Source organism: Vicugna pacos, chromosome 2 (genome assembly GCF_048564905.1).
Source record: "Vicugna pacos chromosome 2, VicPac4, whole genome shotgun sequence".
In the NCBI taxonomy this organism is placed as follows: Eukaryota; Metazoa; Chordata; class Mammalia; order Artiodactyla; family Camelidae; genus Vicugna; species Vicugna pacos.
In genome coordinates, this window is record NC_132988.1 from 79,157,719 (window position 1) to 79,183,261 (window position 25,543).

The 25,543-nt window shown below is 37.8% G+C and overlaps 2 protein-coding genes and 1 long non-coding RNA gene across 3 annotated transcripts in view; 2 read left to right on the top strand and 1 right to left on the bottom strand.

Annotated features, from left to right (window-relative positions):
- The window catches only part of WDFY3 (WD repeat and FYVE domain containing 3), a 241,446-nt gene extending 218,350 nt beyond the window's left edge, over positions 1-23,096 (bottom strand). The window contains exon 1 of the mRNA XM_072942738.1: positions 22,970-23,096. The gene's annotated coding sequence lies outside the window, so the exon portion shown is untranslated. The remainder of the gene's footprint in view (positions 1-22,969) is intronic.
- On the top strand, positions 22,445-24,836 carry LOC140687087 (uncharacterized). The gene is made up of 2 exons (XR_012061163.1): positions 22,445-22,631; positions 23,747-24,836. It is a non-coding gene; the product is annotated as an uncharacterized lncRNA (long non-coding RNA).
- Positions 22,997-24,007, top strand: LOC140687086 (uncharacterized). The gene has a single exon (XM_072942764.1). It carries the CDS (start codon positions 23,102-23,104, stop codon positions 23,420-23,422), a length of 321 nt encoding a protein of 106 aa, XP_072798865.1. The 5' UTR covers positions 22,997-23,101; the 3' UTR covers positions 23,423-24,007.
- Positions 24,837-25,543: the final 707 nt, after the last annotated feature.

The window sequence follows — 25,543 nt, forward strand, 5'->3', positions numbered from 1 at the left end:
AAATCTTCAAAACAGCAAAAAGAACCTATATAATTTAGCCTCCATTACCTCTGACCTCCTTTCCTGCTGACCTCCTTGCTAGTCCTCACACAGGCTAGGCATACTCCTGCCTCACAGCCTGTACACTTGTTGCTATTCCAAGAGATGATTATCTCTACTTAGCTCACTCCCTATCTTCAGATCTTGGACCAAATGGCTCCTATGTTAACTCTTTCCTATTTGTTCTACTTAAAACTGTAACCATTTCATTCCCAGCAGCTCTAACTCACTTCCCTGATTAATTTTTCTCCAATGTTACCAGCATTCATTTCACTTCCATTCCTATTTTTGTATGTCCTCCCACAAAACATGAAATCCACAAGGGCAAGAACTTTGTTTTGCTCAGTGCTACACCTTCAATGCCTAGGAAGGGGCTCAGCACATAGTAGGCATTCAATAAACATTTTTTGAATGAACAAATGAATAATTACATTCTTAGGGCTAAACACAACAATCTTTCTGAGTTTACAAAACAATCTAATCGGGGCAACACTAGACTCTTGCTGTAAAAGAATCTTTCTAATATGTTTTCAACAGATAAGCGATAATAGCAATAACTCAAAGACTTCAGTAAATGTTGCAGCTAACATAAACATAAAGCAATCAATAGAGTAAATGGTTTCCCCCCAATTAGGTTTTAGGTTCTTGTTGTCCAAGAGCGACATTTATTTCCCACTAACTGTATCATATTCAACAGTGGTTTGCAGAGCCACAACACCAACACATAGGAAAATATTATAAAAATGTTCATTCCAAACTTGTTACAAAGAACTGAGCTCTTTATAAATAAGGAAAGTCTAAAAATAAAGGGCAGATATTTGTAAGTGTTTTAAATATTTTGTTTGGAAGTAATTTCAAACTTACAGATAAGCTGCAAATATAAGAATAAAAAAATCACCCTTACACTCAAAGTCACCAATTGTTAATGTTACCTTCTTTGTTCTGTCACTTGTGCTCATGTACTTTCTTGCACTCTCCCTTCACCCAGACACACACACTCCAACTTTTATTTTTTTCTAGAAACCAACTGAGGATACCTTATATACATCATGGTCCTTTGCTCCTTTGCTTCAGTGTACATTTCCTAAGAACAGAGAGAGATTCTCTTTTATAACTGCAATACAGTTATTGTTGGTAATCTGCACATTGCTACAATATCTGTATTTAGGATATGTACTCCAACTTATTGCAACTGGTCCATATGACATCCTTTTATAGTACTTTTCTCCCCACCCAGTATAAGATCCAGTCCAGGGTCAGGTATTGCAGTTAGTGGTCATCTTTCTTATGCTACCTTGAATTTGGAACACTTCCACAGCCTTTGTCTTTCATGACAGTGGGTTGTGGGGGTTTTTGTTTGTTTTTTGAAGAACACAGCCTCCCCTCCTTCTTATTAAGTAGAATGTTCCTTCCTTTTTTGGGGTTTGCCTAATGTTTGCTCATGACTAGATCGGGTTATACAGTCTTGGTCAGAATACTACACAGATGATGACGTGTGCCCTCAAAGCGCCACATCCAGATTCACACAGTATCTATCTACCCCATGTTGCTGTTGGATTTTACCAACGTATAAACTCTATTGTATACTTTGCAAATAATACGCAAAGTGGAAAGACACTTTAACACTATGGAAATACCCTGCTCCTCACCGGTATTTTCCCTTCTATTTTGTTTTGATTCTTGCCGTTTCTAATCTTTACTGTAAGTGCTGCAAAATGATGATTTTCCAACTCTAGTATCCAGAATTCTACTGTAAGCAAGAGATTCCTCTATTTATTCATTTATTTATCAGTTTATTATGGATAATGAATTCCTGTTTTTAATGGTTCATAATTCATTATTACACTTATATGACTGGGCCAGTAGGACCCCCAACAGGCTTCTTGTGACTTGCTCCCATTTTGTTTTTAGAAACATTTTCTTATTTTCTAGTATTAAAAAAACGAAAAACAAACAAACAAACAAAAAAAACAAGATTCACCTGATATGTATACCCTGCCTGGACTTGCAATCAGCCATTTCTCTGAGGAACTCCAATTTTTTCGTGTTGACAACAATGTTAGAGACCAAGATTTACGATAGGTGTACCCACTGATCTTTGCCTTTTTCTCGGACAGAACTACCAGGAAATACATGCATACATATACATCTATATGCACACAAATAAATGGTTGTGTGTATATATATATATATATGTTCATACATATACAAATGTACAGGTACATACTGGTTTCAAAAATAATAAATTCACACTGATACCTTCAATTACAGCCCATCCCCACAGTATTCATTTTCACCTTTTCCCATCCCATATTTGTAGGTCCCTCCTTCCTCAGGTCCTGACCTCAACAACCTGAAAACATTTACTCAATCCATAACACACCTAAAAATGACCCAGAGTTACTTTGTCCACATCACTACAAAAAATAAACTCTAGTGGAAAGAGTTCAGGATTTGTTTGCAATTCCCCCCTTACCTCCACCCAAACTGAGGATAAACAGTCAAATATTATGTTAAAAAATTAAGATTCACTTTCTCTTCTCCTTCAATGTAAGTATAGTACTAACTTAAAATACAATCAGTTTCATTCATTCTGGTGGTTTTGAATTTTCCCCATTCCCATCCTTATTTTGAATATGGAAGATAACATGCTTTGAAACATCAAAACTACATAAAAAGGTGTATGCCTTTTTTATGTCATTATGTCTTATGTCATTCCCTACCATAAAACTTTATTCTCATTACCTTCCACTGCCCACCTTTTTTTGTAAAGCTAAACAGATATGAGTGTGCTTTATCCCTTCCCCGCTTTTTAACACAAAATATAGCTAACTAAATAGGTGTGTTTACACTATCTAGTTCAATCCAGACTGGAGAAAATTCTTCCCAAAGCAACTTATAAGACAAGCAATATCTCAATATCAAAATCTGACACAGATATTAAGAGAAAAGAAATAAACAAATCCAATATCCTTTGTGAACACAGATGCAAAAATTTTTTAACAAAATATTAGCACTATAAAAGGGATATTACATCATGACCAAGTGGAGTTTATCCTGGAAATAGAAGGCTGGTTCAACATTCAAAAACTTATCAATATAATTAACCATACCAACAGAATAAAGAAAAACCAATGATAATCTCAATAGATACAAAAATAGCATTTGACAAAATTCAACATTCATTCATGATTTCAAAAACTCTTAGTAAATCAGGGCTAGAATGAACCTTAAGATGACAAATGGATCTTTAAAACAAATAAAGCTAACGTCATGTGTAATGGTGAAAGGCTGAATTCTTTCTGTCTTTATTATACTGGAAGTCCTAGCCAGTACCATAAGGTATGGAAAAAAAATAAAAGGCACTTTCATTAATGTAATTCCACATTACAATGGAAGAAGTAAGACTGTCTATATAGAAAATCCCAAAGAATCTACCAAAAAAAAAAAAGCCTACTAGATTTAATAAGGGGATTTAGTAAGGTTGTAGTATACAAAGTTCAATATACAAAGATTAATCATGTTTCCATATATCAACAATGAAACAATTGGAAATTTACATATTTATATACTGCCATTTGTAATAGCACCCAAAAAAACATGAAATGCTTAGGGATAAATCTAGCAAACTATTCGCAAGATTTGTATTCTGAAAACTATAAAACACCGATGAGATAAACCAAAGATGACCTGAGTAAATAAAGAGATATACTATATTCATGGATTGGGAGACAACATAATTAAGATATCACTTCTCTACAAATTCATGTACAGATTCAATGCAATTCCAATCAAAACTATTGTAGATTTTGGAGGTTTTCTGGGAAACCATCAAAATGGTTGATTCTAAAATTCACATAGAAGAGCCAGGAAACTAAAACAGCCAAAACAACTTCAAAACAAAAAAATGTTGGAGTACTTCTATTACATGACACCAAGATTTATTATAAAGCTACAGTAATCAAGACAGTGTGGTACTGGTGAAAGGACAGAAACCTAGATCAATGAAAAAAATACAGATTTCACAAACAGATGAAGATATTTATGGTCAATTCATTTTTGACAAAGATGTTAAGCAGAGGAATGGAGAAAGGAAAAACTTTTCACCAAATAGTGTGAGAACAATTGGACAATCACATGCAAGATCCAAAACAAAACAAAAATCTCAACCAACCCACACATCACATCCAACATTTAACTCAAAATGGATCATAGACCTAAATGTAAAACCTTAAACTATAAAACTTCTAGAATAAAACAGTGCTAAATTATTGTGACTTTGTATTAGGCAAAAAATCCTCTGCTAGGATATAAAGCACAAACCATAAAAGAAAAACTGACAAACTGAATTTCATCAAAATTAACTTCTGCTCTTCAAAAGACACTGTTTTAAAAATGAAATGAAGCCACATATTGGGAGAAAGTATTTGTAAAATACCAGATAAAAGACAGGTATACCCAAAATATATAAAGAGCTCTTGTAACTCAATAATAATAATAATAAAATAAACAACCCAATTTTAAAAAGAGCAAACATGTCACTACTTAAAAAAAAAATCCAGATATAGATAGCAAATAAGCATATGAAAGGATGTTCATATCACTAATTATTCTTGAAAAGCACATTAAAACCATTTTGCTATGAACCTTAGCTTTTTTGTAGACATACGCTTTCACTTCTTTTGGGTATATACCTAGGAATTTATAGCTCAGAAGGAATATGTTTAACATTATCAGAAACTGGAGGGAAGGGTATAGTCCAGTTGTAGAACGCATGCTTTGCATGCATGAGATCTGGGTACTGATCCCTATTACCTCTGTTAAATTAAAAAAAATAATAATAAATAAGTAAGCCTAACTACCTCTCCCCTACTCCCCAAAAAAAAGAATTAAAAAATAAGAAACTAATCAAGTATTCGCTGAAGTGCATATACCATTTCACCAGCAGCATATGAGGGGAAACTTCTAGCTGCTCCACACTCTCATTAGATCTTAACATTGTCAGACTTGATTCTTAGCCATGCTAGTGGATGTGTAGTAGTATCACAGTACAGTTTTAATTCATATTTCCTTGATGATTAGTGTGATGAGCATCTTTCTATGTACTTGCATCTTTCTATGTGGTATGTATTGGCTACTCACCTACCCACAGTAAAATGTCTGTGCAAATCCTCTGTCAATTTTTTGACAGAGTTCTTTGTATTATTATTAAATTATGAGAATTCTTAAGATATTTTGGTTCAAATGCTTTGCTAGATACATGTTTTGCAAATACTTTCCCCAGACTTGGGCTTGCCTATTCTTTTTCTTTTTTTTTTTTTTTAATGGTACAGCATGTTCATTTAGAGAAAATTCACTTAACTGTACACTTACAATCTGTTCTCTTTTCTTTATGTATATACTTGAAGGAATAGGTTTACTTAAGGAGAAAGAGATAATGGTCAGCTCCGTGGAAGGTGACAAAATCATCATCAACTAGTAAATAGTCTGAAGATGATGCAATCCAGCCTGCATATACTGAAGACTAGAAAATACATCCATATATTCCTAGTTAAGTGCCCTTTATAACACTGGGGTCCTATCAGATGCCCAGACATGAAGCCCAAAATTAGCAAAAGGAGAGTAATATGTTGAAGGCCTCTCTCCTGCAATTCCTTATTGCAATTTGAATTACAGACATTTCAGTTTAGGATATATTACAGTTTCTGTTAATTACAGTTTTAAGTGGAAACTTGTATATATATTTTTGGAAACATATGTTGATGAGAAAAGCAAAGAGATTCAACTTTGATGCAATTACATAAAAAACTAATTCATGCAATGAAGTTCAAAAAACATCTGACTGTCAAATACGTGTGCTAAAAATATTTTTTTAACATTACATACACTTAAAATAGATAAGCAACAAGGATTTACCATATAGCATACAGAACATAATCTTATAATAGCCTATGATGGAAAATAACCTGAAAATATATATATATATATGTAATTGATTCACTTTGCTGTACACCTGAAACTAACACAATATTGTGAATCAACTATCCTTCAATTTAAAAAATTACATATACTTTTGTTGCAGCAGATAGCTTTATATGTAAGTACTGTTTACTAGTCCTTAATCATTCTGAAATTATCTCTCCTAACATTAACTATAACAAAAAATCAAAAGCATATTCATTTTTCATATTAATGAAAATACATACTTAGTAGAATATAAAATGTCAAGTAGAACACATTTTTTGAAGCAAAACAAAAAAACTGCTCTCCACCACAACACCAACCCTTCTCCTTTTCCCCTAATCCATGCCTCAAAGATAGTCATTAACGGGCTGGTATGCACTTCTTAGACATTTTGTCTGCTCAAAGGAGTGTATATAGGTATGCCCACATATATATACCTTCACAAACACAAGCTATATGGCATTTTAGAATTCTATAAACCTAAACTTTCAAGTTTAATAAAATGAGGCCTTTATGACTGAGGAACTATAAAACACGAAATCAAATGGGAAAAAGATCTGAGTCAGGCTAAGACAAAAATAAGTTAAAATTTAATACAGTCATTGGATGTAGCTTGAAATCTTGCTAAAGTTTTGAGAACTTACAGCATATATTAATATTTCTGTTGTAGACACTTCTTGGAATGGGTGGAGAGCCTACAGTCCTTCCCTTTCCTGTGCCATGATCAGTGGTCTTGAAGAAAAAGATCAGAGAGAAAAATAACAGGGAAATTTAGGAAATGGCTATTTGAATGAACCTCTCACAACAAGGCCACAGCCTAAAAAAGTTCCTCATCAGATTGGCATAAAAATCAGATATATGGATCAATGGAACAGAATAGAGAGCTGAGAAATAAACCCACACATCTACAGTCAATTAATCTTCGACAAAGGAGGCAAGTATCCTTCGTGGTATATACTTCGGCAAATGGTGTTGGGAAAGCTGGACAGCCACGTGTAAATCAATGAAGGTAGAACACTTCCTCACATCATACACAAAAATAAACTCAAAAAGGTTTAAAGACTTTTAAACATAAGACAGGACATCATAAATCTTCTAGAAGGGAATATAGGCAGAACATTCTCTGACATAAACTGTAGCAATGTTTTCTTAGCTCAGTCTCCAAAGGCAATAGAAATAAAAGCAAAAATAAACAAATGGGATCTAATTAAACTTAAAAGCTTTTGCAGAAAAAGGAAACCATAAACAAAATGAAAAGACAACCAAGGGAACAGGAGAAAATATTTGCAAACAGTGCAACTGACAAAGGTTTAATTTCCAGAATATACAAAGAGCTCACACAACTCAATAACAAAAAGCCAAACAACCCAATGCAAAACTGGGCAGAAGACCTAAATAAGCAGTTCTCCAACAAAGACATACATATGGCACATTAAAAAATGCTCAATATCACTAATTATCAGAGAAATGCTAATCAAAACTACAATGAGGTATCACCTCACAACAGTCAGAATGGACATCATTCAAAAGTCCACAAACGATAAATGCTGGAGAGGGTATGGAGAAAAGGGAACCCTCCTACACTGTTGGTGGGAATGTAGTTTGGTGCAGCCATTATGGAAAACAGTATGGAGGTTCCTTAAAAAACTGAAAATAGACTTACCTTATGATCCAGCAATCCCACTCCTGGGCATATATCTGGAGAAAACTCTAATTCAAAAAGATACATGCACCTCAATGTACATAGCAGCACTATTTACAACAGCCAAGACATGGAAGCAACTTAAATGCCCACTGACAGATGATTGGACAAAGAAGTTGTGATATATATATCTGTGTGTGTGATATACATACATGTGTGAGATATATATATATATATACACACACACACACACACACACACACACACACACACAGTGGAATACTACTTAACCATAAAAACGAATGAAACAATGCCATTTGCAGCAACACGGATGGACCAGGAGATCGTCATACTAAGCGAGTAAGCCAAACAAAGACAAATACCATATGATATCACTTATATGTGGAATCTGAAAAAAAGGACACAAATGAATTTATTTACAAAATAGAGACAACCTCACAGACATAGAAAACAAACTTATGGTTACTGGAGGGGGAAGGAGGAAGTAGAGAGATAAATTGGGAGTTCAGGATTTGCAGATACACAATACTATATATAAAAGATAAATAATAAGGTCATACTGTATAGCACAGGGAACTATATTCAATACCTTATAATAGTCTACAATGAAAAAGAATATATACATGTATAACTGAATTACTATGCTGTATACCAGAAATTAACATAACATTGTAAATTGACTATACTTCACTAAAAGAAAAAAGTTAAGAAAAATTCCTGCTGCTGCCAGAGCAAACAAATCAAAATATAAAACCTCATAATAACTGGGTGGACAAATGACCCTCATAGATTAAGCCATACTCTCTCTTCAACCAGCCTAGTCCTTGCTCAGGGGTTTCATGAAAATAACCAAAACCAGGTGGCAGGAGAAGCAGTTACGTAAGGGATCAACTACACTAACAGTGACCTCACTACCACTACTGTTGAGAACCCATTTGCCTGAGTCCCCCACAGGCACTACCACTTAGCAGGCAAATTACATCAAGCCCCTTGGATTATAGAAATGGTGATTGGCTGATCCCTGATGTAAGACACACCAATTCTGAATTTGCTTCTGCCAGCACCACTCTGCAGGATTAACCGAATGCTTCCTACAGATCACATGGCCTCTGATCCAGGAGCTCACTTTAAATGGCACTGGGTAGATGCTCAGGGCCCCATCAGTCTTATCAAACAGACTCTAACTCAGACATAGCCACCCCATCGTAGGAAGCAATAACTATACCTCGAAGCTTGATATAAGAGTTTTTGCCCAGGTAAAAACTTCTGAATTTGGGGTGCTATCCTGCAGTATACAAAATGGGCTCTGAAGCATTAACCAACATATGCTGTCTCTTCTCCAGAACATAATGGATGTGGCAACCAAAGGTTAATAGCAAAGTGGTGTCTTCTCTGCTCTCAAAGTTTTACTTCTTGTGTCATTAACTCTGGAATATGCTGATCTAGAACTTACATCAGGAGACAAAATAACTTTCACTCTACTGAAAGTTGAGCTTATCATGTTCCGTTTGATTTCTTCGTGGCAGTAGAAAAACAAGCAAAAACGGAGGCTAGAGAATGGGTTGAGAATGACTGTCCATGACTATAAAGGGGAAGAAAGAGGTTGCTACTCTACCTTTGGGGACTAGGAAGGCCTCGAGAAGAACTTAGGGGAACCCACTGGAGTATGTTCTGGTAGTACTGGGCAGTGTTAGGTTAGTGGCAGACTATCACAATCCCATATGGTTAGAACTACCAGGAGCTCAGACCCTTTCAGGAACGAAGGACTGGGTCAGCTTGTTAGGAACAGAACCCTAATAAGTCAAGAGGCCAGCAGAATGTATGAAATCTGAAGTGGAACAGATTAGGGTATGTGCACTGGTACAATTCTAAGGACTGTAGCCACCACTAATTTCCTTACTAGTCACTGGTGTGTGTAAATACCCCCATCTTTCTGTTTAAATACATTTTATTTCCTTTTCCTTTCCCCTAATCATGCAGTTAGCAAGTTTGAAGGAATTAAGTTTAAGTTGTAAAATATCAGGAAAGAATCATAATGGAATCAGGGGCAGCACAGTATCACCCAGAATCAGTAGCCCCATGGCACTGCCTCTGAACATGGCACTTCAGCTTGCTTCAGATTTTCTCCCACTAGAAAAGCTGCCTCCATGGATGGGAGATAGCAGGGTTATCCTGACATGTATACAAGTGGGGAGGGAAGTGAGGGGAAAGAAGAGAAGGGAAAGAAAAGGGATAGTTAAACTACTAAACCGTGAGCTATTCTAGACACTCCTCCAGGAGGGCTGCCCAGCTTTTAATTTCTCCTTCTGTAGGGATGACCGCCAGCACAGGGGCAGACTCCTGGGGCTATGAGTATATATCACAATCCTGGGTCCCCTGGCTCTGGGAGACAGATACATGGTCTGAATAGGGCTAATCTAATCCTTTCTTGTTGGAATATAAAAATTAAAAAGACAAGGCAGAGACTAAATCTCTACAGCAAAGTTACATTAATGGCAGGGGTCTAAGGTATAAAAATTGCTGATGAGCTCCCAAGAGCTCCTCTGGTTTCTTCTGCTCAAGCCCCACCCATTCAATTCATCATTCAATTTCCAGTATGGGTTCCTTTAAACTGGTGCATATCAGCTGACTGCAATCCCAAAATGCTACTAAGACTTCTTCTAGGAAGTAAAAAGGTATGGAAGGTTCTCATTTTAATGTCAAATTATCATAATCGTACATTTTCCTTGCTTCCTCTTATCCTGCTCAAAAAGTAAACTTAGTGTACTTTTGCCTTCAGAATTGTGACATTAGAACTCTCATGCCTAATATGCTTTTTCATATCCTCCTATTTTGCAAGAAAGCACATTTACCCTAAAGCTTCAGTCTGTTCATTTTAGCACCAGTTCCCTGTTAAGACATTACTATGAACTGTCAGCAGTTCTCTGCATCTCGTGATCTCATACCAGTGCCAACAAAGCAGAGTGAATGATTACTGATTAACAAAGGAAATGAATTCTGTCCTTAAAAGATAATAGCATATAAACAAATTTCAAGTCTAGCCTGTTTCTGCTCTCCATGTGCCTTGCTTCTACCATCACTTAAATCCTAGATCACTAATATGGACTTCTGACTTCTAATCTCTGATTCCAGATCAAGTCGCCATTAACGTTAACTCACCCAGTCTTCATACCCCAGGTTAGATGACTAGGATTTCCACTTACTCTGATACCCTCTGTGTTCTACTCTTACCCTCTCTACTGTTCTGGCCCTGTTTATACCTCAGTTACTGTAACTCGACTTCTGACACTTGTGGAGGTTCCTAGTCTGGTCCCTGCCTGGTCTCTTCCTGGTACTGGGACACCTATTGTCCATTATGAGTCCCAATCCCAAGGACGGGGATCAGGCCATTACCTAGAGCCCAGTACCCACAGACAGAATTCTCTGACAACCATCCATATAATATATGTACATATTTAAGGACTTGTTCACTCATTTTTCTTTCTAAGATTCCATGTGCTTCTTCACCTTGAATCCCTATTAACAACAGGCTATGTAGATTGCTCTCTGGCTGTTCTATGCCTGACACGGGTTACTAATAACCTTTCCTCAACACCTATAGTTGAGGTGAGGCTGGCTCTAACATGCAGCATCATCTCAAGTGTGGACTCATCCTAGTGCATCCTCATAACAGTAAGCCCAGCCCTGCTCTAAAACTTGGCCATGCTCTGTCATAGCACAAATGCAACAAGACTCTACCAAATCTTGAGATAGGGTAAAAGCACATAAACTTGACAGAATTTAGAAACAAAGCAAATAAGCAGATAAACAAGAGAGAAAAATTTTCTAAATGGTATGAATTAGAAACTTTGGAATACCATAGTATTAAAATAATATGATCCCTGGACATTAACATGCCAAAAATTTTTTAATCAGATTATAATTTTTAAAAGTAGAGAAAAAGACAATTACGCTGCATTTTGTAAATATATTCTATTATAGCATATAGAAATGACCATTTCATTCCCAAGAGCTCGAGCAGTAATTTCTTGACACAAAAAACACTACGTGTGTGTATATATATATATAATTATATACAGTCATATAAGTGCATATATATAGTCATATAAATTAGTATATCTTTTGATCAATGATGAATTCTTCTTTATAAAACATAATTAAATTTCTAATTCCTTTTAGTATCAAAAAATGAGATTCTCATCACTTTTCCAAAGTCTAGCTTTGTTACTAATACTATACCCTCATTAAAGCTGTTTCCTCTCCCAGCTTTCTCTACATTGATTCCTAACTAAAGATCAAGTCACTAATGGGATCATCATGAATATAAGAAAAAACGGCAAAGTAATCCAAGATTCAAAGAAAAAGGTGTATGTTTACCTCAGGCCCCTTATAAGCCAAGAGAGCTGCAGTGAGAACTACAATGGACAATAAGGAACTGTGGCTGGGGAGGGAAGCTAATAAAGCCTCAAAACAGATGTCACTTCCACATTATTTAGTAATTATCTGCTCATGAACTAAACTAGTTTACTAGTTCTTAGAATGGAGGAATAGTATCTTATCATCTTAATATTTTTAGCACACCAAATAGACTTAATATACTCTTGTTGAATAAAAATAAATAAATCAAGGATTCAGATGGTTAGTAAAAAGAGTGTCAAATATACTTATCTTACAGTGCAATACAGTCACTGTGGAATGATAACTGCCAGGCAGGATCTTACTCTAAGAAAACCAAGGAGGATAAGTCCCATTTCCCCAAAACAACTCCCTGCTGATTGATAAACACAGGGCAAGATGCAGCTCACATCACGGATTAATTTCATGTGCTCTTAACCTTTCATCAAGCAATTATTTTCCTCTATTCTAACTTTATATTATTATAACATTCTCCTTAATCTAACACTATGTTTAGTATTTATCTTTTAAAAGTTCACTTTACTACTTGTTTACTTTGGTAGGACTTCTCTATCAGGCATCTGGGAATGAATTACTGGTCAATTTATTTATCTTCTAAATTGCTGTTCATAGACATTTTATAGTAAGCTGAATTCTCATGAGGAAAATAATAATGAAATTTAGTTTCAACTGTAACTCCAATAAGCTACAGCATTCTTTACTAAAGTAGTCACTTTGCCATCTTTAAATTTTAATAAAAATAGGACTTTTTAATCGATCTCTTAATTGAACAGATGATGAAATGCCAAAGTCTAACTCAAAACCTGTGCATAGTACTTACCTTTGCTACTTAGAAAAATGAGATAAAGATTTTTAAAATACAGATCAGTATAGCCAATATGCTACATAAGAGCATTTCTAAACGTTTAACAAAACTAAAGAGAACACATGCAGGTATGATCACTATCTGTAAGTCGGCTTGATGTGAAATAACAAGACCAAACTAACAATTAGGTACTGGAATGCAACCAGTCTTCTTTCCATTAAAATAGCACTTACTGAACAGAACTTCACTGGACTGGAATGATGCTTTGTCAGATGGCATTAGGATATGCAAAGCAACTATTAAACTCTGCACTAAAGTGGGTGTCAACAAGCAGAGTAGGATGAAGAAAGACTAGACTATGAGGATCCTTTTAAAGATCCCTTAACACTGGCAAGCAACAGTCAAAAAACGGCTCATTTTTGATGAATGTATTGGGCTGAGAAAAATCAAAGTGCATGAAAATCCATGAAGAGAAAAAAGAATAAGCTTTCTAAGAAAGATACAATCCTCCTAGCTATGAACAGAGATCAACCAGTACTGTCATCTCAGAAAGGCTGAATATTCAGCACATTTCCCCCTGCTCTGCCCCAATCACACAAGTGCATGTCAGTGTTACCAGTGGCCTTAATGCCTTTTCAGCAGCTGCCATGTCTTGTCAGGCTTCCCCATACCCTCCTGAAAACATAAACACCTATGTCAGTGCCTGGGCTAGTTACACAACCTAACACAAGCTGGGAATCACTGAACTCATTTACTCTGGTGACTCAGATTTAAATCTAGGTCTCCGTGGAAAAAGAGGTGGGGAACACACATGCATGGTATGACACCATATTTCATTAATATTTATTGTACAACTAAAGCAAACTCAACATTTTCTGCTTTTTTATAAGTTTGATGAAGAAACGAGCTTTTGGAAATGCTCCAGGTTTGACCAGGTACATCTGCTAGACTGAATGACTGCCACAGAACAAGTCCCCTTTACAGGAACTCTTTTCTCTCTCTCTGTTCCCCCTGTGCTGTTCCCATTTACCCACACTGTCTTTTCCCTTCCTCCTCCAGCCTTTCCTGTAAGCCCTCCACCAACAGCTACCTCTTAGCAATGCTGAACTTCACAATGTCAAGATAATTTTTTCAATGCTATTTCACTCAGATTTATAGAAATACTTTAAACACAGGTCAGACTTCAGAAATAATAAAACAGTAATAAATTCATTTTCATCTTGACCAAAGAGATAACTCATCTAATTTATTCTGGACTTAGCAAATGAAATGAAATATATAAAGCACATGTGTCATCAATCCAATACATCAAATTATCTTGAAAAAGAATACATGCTAAGGAAGCCATATTTAGTACAATTATCATGGTGACCTAATTGTGGAATGCTTCAGGAGCAAAACTAAAGTTTTCATATTAAAAATATGCTTTCTTCTAAGTGTTTTACTTTATTCCTAATCCTTATGCTAATTGCTTAAATAATAAACTCAGATTAATTTTTTTCCCAAGAGACCTCATCTGATTCATTGATGGTGGAATCAATTCATTTTATAACATTGTGTAATTCTGATATAAGCAAATCTCACAGTTTTCACCAAGGAAGTTCTATCAATCCCCCTGATATTCAGCTCAAACATCATCTTAGGGTTACCCTAATCATTTCAACTAAAAGTAATCTTTCTACTCCCTAAGTGTCCGTAGAACTTTTGTGCCTCTCAGACAGACTGATCATAGACAATCCAGTTCTCTATGCATCTGTCTTATCTCCACTATATTATAAAGTTATTGAGAACAGAATTATTCGTGTCTTAAACATCAATGTAGCTCCCAAAGTACACAATAAAGGACAGCACACAATAAAACACTGAATAGTTAGAAAAAAAGCATAGAATTATTAGAGTACAATATAGCATCATTTGAGAATCTATTCACAGTGTATTATCATGTTGGGAAATAAGAACTAGGTTCTCAGAGCAAGCTGAATCCTTTTGTTTAGTCTAATTTAGTCACTAGTCATTACACAAATAAATCAGGTTAAATAAAATTATTAGGCAATCAATACATAATGATATTTCTAAAAATAACTGGTAGTTTATTTTTATTTAATACTTGTTTACTTAACTATGGCATTTGTCACTTAAATCACCTACTACTGTGTCTTACTGAGCAGTGTGCAATGGGAAAAGAACTTGGGCTTCTGAGTCAGAGAAACCCAGGCTTTAATCAAGAAAATCTGATTATGAATTTACTGAGGGATTTCTAGGACAAAGAGAATAAAGAAGCACAATAAGACATGTATTATCATTCTTTCACTTGATAACGAGTAGCCTTAGATTCCTAAGAGTGACAGTAAATATTTATTTTCTTAAGACTTACATAATTTTCTGACAACATGCTTATTACCTAACTATATTCATTCACTCAGTGCTTACTGCAGGCCAATTACATGCCTATGTGTACTTAGAGAACAAAATTTGCTGAAATATATTACACAATATAATCTTCTACAGCTGTTTATTCAACTACACTGTAAACACCCTTGACTTTTTTGAAATCTCCTCTATATTCAACACAGTGATAGTATGTACTTAATAAATACCATCCTTGACTAACTGCTCAATATTTCTTTCTTTATATTCTGTTACATGTTAAGAATGGGAGTTCCGGTAAGCAAATATAATAGTGATTAAATAAAAGAGCCTAGAAAAAAGGAATTAAGAAGAATGCCACATGACTGAATTTTACCTGACTAGATTCGGGGCTGTCAATGATCTAATTGGTAAAAAATTTCAGCCATTCACCTAGTGAACTGTTGCCCTTTTTATAAGAAATTCAGGGAAGAAACAGACCCTTGGTCTGCTGCCCATGGAATCAAAGCATAGAAGCTAAACTCTTCACTCTCTGAGAACAAAAATATCAACATTCTTCTATCTGTCAACATTTTTCAAAATGAGCATGATCATCATGCTTTTTAATAATAAAATACAAACCAGCACTGTACCATAGTCACTTAAGACATTACCACTGGGGGAAGAGTGATTAGGTGATGGGCACATGAGGACCTGCTAGTTTCAAAACTTTGTTTGAGTTTGTAATTTCTTCAAATTTAAAAAATATATCAGTAAGGTAATGCAGTTTGAATAAATGTTAGGGAAATTAAAACAAGTAAATAAGTTGCTTTCCTAAACTCAAACACTCAAAACATACTAAGAGATTTGGATATTTTGAGAAGATATGTTGAGTTCTATACACAATAATTAATCACCTCCTAAGTTATGTAATTTTTAAAGCAAAAGCTATGTGGGTGGATGCTTCACCTAGATCAAGGGAGCAAACCTACAAGGTCCTGTGCAGATAAGTAAGTTGTTCCCCCTGAATAAAAAATAGCAGATAAAACAAAATAATGTTGTAGTGACTTTCTGACGTCAGATAATGACTATGTATCAGATTCCTATTTTTCTTAGGCTATATTAAATTAATTGGCCTCCTTGAAGTCCTTACTGGCTGGAGAACAGAGGGACACAAGTTAGGAAGAAACAATATACAGGAAGAGGAAGCTGGGCCCGGTCGACTCATCAAGTGTTGAAGACATACCTATCAGACATGTCAAAAGTCAAGCTGTAACATGATACCTCTCAGAACATAGGCACCAAGGGCTTAAGAAACAAGGAGAGCTAAAAGAATTAGTGTCAGAATGCAATGATCTCTATCATCTAAGGGATCTGGAGTGGAAAGAACTGCCAATAGATGAAGAACCAGGGGCCAGACAGGACAGGTGACCCACCCAAAGTAACAGCTTTCTTGTGGCAGAGGCAGAAGTAATTCAATTCTCTTAATTTGGGGGCCTCAGAAGTACCATTATAAATACGCACTTGTCTTTTATAGGTAGTAATAACAAGTACTTTAAAAGGATTAGGCCACACACAAAAGAAACAAACAACTGTAATTAGTTTATTAAAAAAAATCCTCATTCAGTTGTCTTATTTTAAAACTCCAAAATACAGTACAGTGGTACTTTAAATCCATTGTGGCCTCACATGTATCTAGTTGACTTAAAGTTACTAATCTAAGCTTGCAACCTCACCAAAATGCATAACTACAGTACCACCTACCACCTATGTCTCTTTAGGGATTCAGTTTTCTTAAGACTTCAAAGTATGGGCTAGTGGGTTAGCATAATGATAGAAAGGGTTTGCTTGGGGTACTGGAACACCTGATCACAAAGCAATGACACATTAAACTTAAAATAACTAAATGCATTAATACTGTGCCAAGTCATACACTAATATTCTATATACAGATAGAAGCCGGTGAAAAAAATTTTTAAATTTTATGGAAGGAAACTTAGAATCTAAGTTGCTAATAATTTTCCTTGAAACCAATATGCAAATTTAACAGTAAGACTGTTCTACTAGAGAAATAAAACCAAGACCCTACTCATACATAACCATTAAAACAGTAACAACAAATTCAAACCCAAAACAAAGCAAAACCTCAGCATTTAGTGAAGTCACAGTGTAGTTGGTCAAAACACCCACAGTACCCACTTTAAGTGGGCTAATATACAAAGTATCTCATATTAAAAAATTACAGGGCACATCATCACTAGACTTGTCACAATGGATTACAACACGATCAATAATCCCATATTTATGTTCTATTATACACAAGACAATCTATTACACACTGATTTTTTTATAGCTTCTGCAGATCCATTACTTAGCCTCTCCCAACATCCTTCTTCTGCAGGTTCAAAGACATGCAGGTACTAGGGGGTCAGACAGGACGAGGGAGCCTGAGATGTGTGGACTGAGGGATTCAGAGTTACTGTTACCAATCCTAGGCTTAAGATGATAATCTAGATGTTCCGAGGTTCCGAGATGTTCCACTGGAGCCTGACACTTCTGCAGACTCAGTGGTGAGCACAAAACCCCACAGCTCTGCACCCATACAGTCGGGTAAATACACCAACGACAACTGCCTGTTCAACCAAAAGAAACATGTTATTTCTGGTATTAGGCTTTTCACACTCCACAGGGCTCCTGCTTCAGTTGTTCACAGAAGTGATATTCGAGACCTATCAGTGTCTTGTTTATTAAAGATTTGAGAGCCCAGTAATAAAGTAACCTCAAAAAATTTCCACTGAAGAAAGGAAAACAGAAGTGTGTATGAATCAAAGCATTGTGCAAAAAACCCCTATCTATTTAGCTTGGAGAGAAATTATCTACATTTATGATTACATTTGCTTGGAATGAATGAATTCTCTAAGCATTTGGCATTTCTTGAGCATGCAGCTAGATAGAGGATAAAGCCACAGGGAAACATGTCAAGGGATTTGGGGAGGCTTGCCCGTGGGTTCAAGAGAAGCAGAGGAAAGAGCGAACAGAGGCTGGTACATGGATATGCACTCAATCATTCACCAAGCATTTACTGAGCACCTATTATGCACAGCTCATTGCCCCAGCAGTAGATGTACAGTGGTCAGCAAAACAGACAGAATCCACATCCACACGAGCAATACTGTTCGGTCTCTCCTACCCAGTTTTCAGTGATTAACCTCATTTTCAGCAAAGCCATAATTTAAAATTTATTCAATGAAAAAGGAATTCAAAGGAATTCTTTTAAAAGAAAAATCTATCAAGGACCTCCATCTAGGAGGAGGAGACAAATAAACAAAGCATCTGTTTAGCAGAGGTACGACAGGGTGGTAAGAGAACACACGGGAGGGGCAAGCAAATGCTATTTCTGGTAGGAGGAAAGGTTTACAGACAGGAGACGGTGGTCTACCTGAGAAACTTCAAGGAGACGGGAGTACATGTCTGTCCACGCAGAGGACACAGTCTAGGCTCAAATTCACTGAGATCAGAAGTCAAAGTCCTGACGTTGGCCTACGCTGTCTGAGGTGCCTCCACCACCCTGACCTCGCTCTCACCTCCCTCCAGCCAACCTCTTGCTGTTCTCTGAACATTTCGAGCACCCTCCTACTTCGGGGCCTCAGCACCTGCTCCTCTCTCAGATCTAAAACTCTCACTCCATAAATGCTTCAGGTCTCTGCTCAAACGTCACCCTAACTGAGAGAAACATACATTATAATACATGAAAATCAGCTTTCTAAATATTGAAAAGCAATGCTACAATCATTTATGGATGAATCAATGCTCCTTACAAGATCTGGGATGACTTCAAAGACTACATGATTGAATTATCTATTTTTCCCCCCTTTAAGTCAAAGTAAAAATTGAAGACATGTACTATAAATTGGGAATTTTTTAATTCTAAATTTTTCTTAAAGAAACAAAGCTTTATCTAGCTTTCTTTTTCAAAGCTGCATTTTTAAAAATGTTAAAAGTTGGGGAAGGTATAGCTTAAGTGGTAGAGCGCATGCTTAGCATGCTTGAGGTCCTGGGTCAATGTCCAGTAGCTCCTCTAAAAATACATAAAACTACCTACCTGCCCCCACCAAGATAAAATAAATGATTAAATTAATATTTTTAAAACATGTTAAAAGCTAAGTACGAGAATTCTCTAATGATGATTTCTTTAAAAAAGGAATTCCAACAACATAAAAGTCAACTGCACAGTAAGAAATTCAAAGAAACATCCTTTAACTGTTAGCACCTTCATAGTGAGATCATAACTGATGACCAAGCCAAAAAAAAATTACTTATCTATGTCTATCATAAACTTCATACATTAGGTCACATTAGTTCAAGTACTACTGAAAATAAGAAGTCAAAAACATTAAAGGAGACCACTACACATATAATAGCTAAAATCTTAATAACTGACAATACTAAGTGTCAACAAGGATGCAGAGCAACTAAAATTCTCTTACATTGCTGCAGATAAGAACGCAAAATGGTACGATCATTTTGTAAATAAACAGTTTGGCACTTCAATAAAAAGTTACTGATATTGATAAATATACACTTTTCATAAAACCCAGTAATCCCAGTCCTAGGTACAACTCAAGAAAACTGAAAACATTTGTTCTGCACATAGACCTGTACAACTGGTTATAGCAATTTTATTCATAATTGTCCAAAACTGGGAACAATTCAAATGTCCAATTCATGAACGGATGAACAATTTTTGCCATACCTCAATATAACAGAATGCTACTCAACAATACAAAGGAACAAATTCAGGGGCGTGCTAGGGCTGGCTGGTACAGCTTTGTGAGAGCCCACTGTTCAGGACTTTTGCAAGCTGCTTTAGGTAGCTTAATATGGGCCATGATAAAAGTATTTACACTGCAATAATTAGCAGATGCTACAACCAGGGATTTTTTTATTTGGAGAGCAGGTTGTTACAATGTTTATCAGCATACCACAGAACAAACTACTAAAACATGCAACAACTTAATGAATATCAAAAGTATTATAAATGAAAGAAGACACCAAAGACTACATACTGTATGATTTCATTTATGTGATATTCTAGAAAGACAAAATGACAGGGACATTAATTAGACTAACAGTTGCCAGGGGCTGGAAGTAGATGGAACAGACTGACTACAAAGGGGCATGAGAGAAATTTTTAGAGACACAAATGTTTTCTATCTTGACTGTGGTGGTGATTAGCCAACTATATACATTTTTCAAAACTTTTACCACATGTAAACTATACTTCAATAAACCTGGCTACAAAAAAATTAGAGGAGTCACTTATTTCTTGATTCTTTTATGGATGACAAATGCATCATACCTACAAAAGGAGAAACTGGAACTTATCAGTGGAAATATCAGGAAGGCAGATTTTAACTCACATAAATAGAAGAAGATTAAAAAAATGTCAAAAAAGTGAACTTGTAATCACAGAAGGTATAAAAAACAGAGGGACAGAGGATGCTGTAGAAATGTCATTTGAGTGTCATTTCAGACTAGTATCATTAAGAGAGGTTAGTATCATGAAGGTCTCTTCCTACTCTGGAGTCAGTGGCTCTAAAATACCATGATATCTTTTGTTATGATAATGTCAGGTCCACTTTTCAATTGTAAGGAAACATCAATTACTCATTTTAACATCAAGCAAATTGACTTGGAGCCCAGTGCAGTCTTGTTGTTAAGAGTGCTGGCTCTGGCTTCAGACAGTCTGGGCTCAAATGCTGGCCCATCAGCAGCTATGTGACTTTGAACAAGCATCTCAAAATATTTACTGCCCTATCTGTAAAATGGGATTAACATTTTCCTGAGATTTCAATAACAATGCATGAGAAATGATTTCAATGTGCTAAAGCTTTAATAACAAACATTTCTTAGACATGATTGGAAGTGGAGATATAAATTAATCAAACCTAATCCTAAGAATTTTAATTTTCCAAATATAGGAGATTTATTCTTTAATTATATATCTAGTAGTTCATAATTTTTTGCTTAGCCAGATCTTTTGAGAATGTGATGACTGCATAGATTCTTCACCCAGAAAAAAATGCAAATATATGCTACATTCTGCATATGATTTTCAAGGATTCAAGGACCCTCTGAAGCACATGAATGAAATTAAAACCACCTGATGTAAACTCTTAAAATTGCGAAGTCGAGAAGTGGAATTTAAGAATCTTCAAAGTAGAGAATCCAACCAAAATATTACACTGTCATTTACTCTTTTTTAAAAAACAGGTTTTGCAAGTAAGACTTAAACATCATGTTTCTAATTCATTATCTCCTTTTTGCAGAAATTTTAAACTAGAAACATAACATTTTTTACATGAATTGATTTCAACTCAGAAAAAAAGACACTAGTTGGAGAAACCTGTATTTCTACCAGCCCAAGAATGAATGGTTCAAAGTTATGCATTACTGATGCTCTAACGTGCAGGAGAGTTTTCAAGTCAGTCTAATGCAATATGCATTTTTAAATTAAAAAGAAACATACCAACTAATTCCTATGCTTAAAGTTTTTCTTTTTATGCGAGATTTTTATTTTGCTAGACCGCATCTAGTTTTTTCTTAATAAACATATTTTTAGTTATGTTTATGTTGTTTATTTATAACACAGCCCGATGGTGAAAACCGTCCTAAATCTGCTATCAAATAATTCCTACCTGGAAATATGTTGCTATCTCAAAGCAAAAGGTTCTGCTTTCCTTTTTTAGTTGTTTGGTTTTCAGACTACAATAATCACTTGGCAATAACCAACTCATGCCCATCACGGAACAAAAAATAGTTTTTCGTACGCATTAACACCATTTTCCCACAGGAAACAACCATTTTTAAGGCACTGGAGTCGAGGCAAGGGTTCACATATATAGTAAACATCTTTTCGATCGGTTTTATCAGATTATTTCAGTTAAGGGAAGACCAAATATTGCAGATCTCAGAATTCAATGGTAAAAATCAATGAAACGCTGCACCTGAGGATCAAACACTAGCCAGGTCTGCCGGTCGGAAAGGTCATATCTGCTCTTTAAACCCCACTAACTGTGAATGTTTGCGATGCCACAGCATCCCTCGTCCAAGAGAATAAAAGGGCCAACACTCCCCAGGAGCATCTCCGGTTGCTTCCATAAACGAAGGTTTCCAGCACAGGGCGTGGGGGGAGGGGGTGGGTAGAGCAGGGCTCGGGAATAAGCCAGGAGAGAGGCCCGCAGCCCTGGAGACAGCGCCCGAGGGATGGAGGCCTCGCTCGGCTGTGCCCGGGGGCGGGGGGGTCCGGAAGCCGAGACCCCGCCGGGTCTGGCAGAGAGGCCCCGACCGGACCTGGATTCCTGGACCGCCAGGTTACGCCCCCACCGCTCACTGGAGGTAATGTCCAGCCCTCTCTTCCCCCATCCCCCGAAGCACCCCAGCATCGCTCCGCATCGCCGACGGCCCGTGACCCCGACCCCGACCCCGAGCGGACCGCGACGGCGCCCTCTCCAGGCCGCGAGGGTGGACACAGGCCAGGCCGCCAGCCCTGGAGGCGGCGGCGGCTCCGGGGCAGCGCGGTCCCGGGGGAGGACGGCAGCTGGGCCGCGGCCTGTCCCCAGGGGCGGCGGGCGCAGGGCCGCGAGTGGGCAGCGCCTCCGGCCCGCAAGAACAAAGCGGCCGAGGCGCGCCGGGCGCGGGACCGGGGCGGGGGGCGGCGGGCAGGGGGTACTCACCGGAGGGCGGGTGGGCGCGGGCGGGCCCGGCCCGGAGCGGGGACCGCGGCGGGCCGGCGACGGGGAAGGGGCGGCGTCCGCGGCGGGGCCCTGGAGCCCCGCTGCGGGGGACGGGGCTTCGGGCCGGGATCGATGCTGCGGCCGCGAGGTGCGGGAACCGGTCGGCGGGGGCGGGCAGCGGCGCTAGGCGGCCGGGGCAGCGACGCCGCCGCCTCTCCCTTCTCCTGGCCGGCTCCCTGCTCCCCCGCGTCCTCCTCCTCGCTGGGTCCCCGCCGCCGCCGCCGCCTCAGCCTCGGCGCTTCTCGGGCTTCTCCTCTCCATCAAGACCGGGCCGCCCCGCAGGGACCATCCCGGGAAGTGAGGGGCTGTTGCCGTCTCCCGCAGCTGTTGGTGGCCATCTTTAATCCTCCTCCTCCTCCTGCTTTCTCCACCTCCCGCTGGCTGCCTGACTGACTGACTCTGGATCCTCCTCTTTCCCCTCCTGCTCCTCCTACTGAGCCGGCCGCAGAAATTGCAGCCGCTCTTCCTCTTAACCCTCCTGCCTTTCCTTCCTCTTTCCTTACTTCCTTCCCTTCCTTCTGCTTCCCGCTTTCCCCTCACTCTTACTGGCCGCCTTCGCCCCCTTTTGCAGGCAACGGGCGCTCGATTCTCTTAGCCTGAGTTCGGCCCCCTTTTCACTCTTGTCCTTCTCCCCCTCTTCCCTCCCAGAGGCACACACCCCCGCTTCCTTCCTTCCTTCTGGTCCTGCTCTCAGCTGTTTCCTTTTCCCTCTCCCAGCCCCTGCCCCTCTCACCCTCCTGGCTCCAATTTCTCTAAAGACTCAGCTGAGAAAGGACAGCTGGGTTCTGCTCTCCTAAACCCTACACCTATTTGCTGGATGCTGTCAGGCAGCGATGGAAGAACGGGAGGCTGCGTTAATTTTACTCTAGCTGGAGTACAAAAGGACTGCCCACGCTAGCTGTTTTACTACGCAGCTTTGAAACTCCTGGATGGTGTCGCGTTTGACTCGGGTCCAATAAAGGAGCGAGGAGTTGAAGAGCCCAGTCTCAGTTGCCTTCCCTCCGTGACCTTGAACCGGTCGCCTTAACATTTAAGGGTTTTGCTTTTTTGGTTTTTGTGGGGTTTTTTTTTCCCATTCCTGTAAAGGGGCACTGTTTACACCCTTGCAATCTTAACAAACCAATTAGCACGCTTTGGTAAACCTAAAACTGCTAAGTGATTGTCAGTTTGCCCCTCTGTTGTTTGTTTCTAATCAACCCAGTGGACTGTTTGGGGCATACATTAGTTCTGGAGGCAAACTGAGTCAGCAATTACGAGTGGACTCCCTTAAACAGGCTCAGAGTGGGGAAGTGGTAATATTGTCATGACAAACTTGTTTTTCCTAACACGGCAATCTACAGAATTTCCTCTCATAAAGATGAAACAAGCTGGACTTGCTGTTTGCTTCTTTTTAGCCACTTAGCCTTTGGCAAATTGGACCCTTTTATAAGGAGTCACTCACGGATTACTTAAATATTCAGCACTGCTGACAAATACAGGGAATATTATATGTGAGCACTTGGGGGGGGGCGGTGTCACAGTTTCTGCTTTGGAACAGTGCCTCTCAAAAAAAAAAAAAAAAGAGAAAAAGCACCTTACCCTTTCAGAGTAAAACGACTACATGTGTTCAAAGGTTAGTCCCTTCAGTAGGCTAAGTGTGGGGAGAAGTGTTTTAAAATGTTTTATATTCTACTTCAAAGTGACTTTTTTAAAGTTCAGATGTAGAATTAAGTTGTTATAAAAATGCAAGCATTTCAAGGCTGTTTGAAAAGAATGTCAAAACAACCCTAAAAATATATTTTAATAAAAAATATTTGTGCTTCTGGGAGCAGAGAGGTGGGGTTCTAATCTTTTCCTTTGAGCCTCACAAAGTAACCTGTACCTAGTTAGGTTCTAGATTTTAGTTGCCATCTTTCAGTACCACTAATTTTTCTATTTGAAATCAACAGCTTGTATCAGCATCTAAAACTCTTCTAAACCCAAATAAAATGAGACAGCTTTGTGTAATATATTTTAGAATAAACTATTGAAAACAAAGCACCTATATAGTGTGAGGGGGCTGTGTGTGTGTTTTCTTTTTGGCCTTTTGGTGTTTATTATTTATTAGATTTTGTGTTTCTCCAGTCTATTACAAGACAAACTTACCACAAAATTACTGATTCTTAAGTATTTCCTTATACAACTGAATACTTGCAGAAAAAATAAAATCGGATACCATGAATAGAGAGTAAGAAAATCAGTTGACTTCTTTTAAACACAGGACAGCATACGTTTTTAAAGGAGGGTTTTCAGTTAAATATGAAGTTTCAGGAAACTTATCATTCTGATGTTATCTACACTGAAGAAAGAAGAGTTCTACATTTTTTATTCATTAACACTTTAATTATAAATGTTTTTCCTTTTTTGTATGTATTTTTATTGAAGTATAATCGGTTTACATTGTGTCACTTTCTGGTGTACAGCATAATGCTTCAGTCATACATGAACATACATATATTCATTTTCATATTCTTTTTCACCATAAGTTACTACAAG

Bases quoted from the DNA above. Each gene is read 5' to 3' on its own strand.
- LOC140687086 (XM_072942764.1), top strand. From the start codon at position 23,102: ATGCTGCGGCCGCGAGGTGCGGGAACCGGTCGGCGGGGGCGGGCAGCG.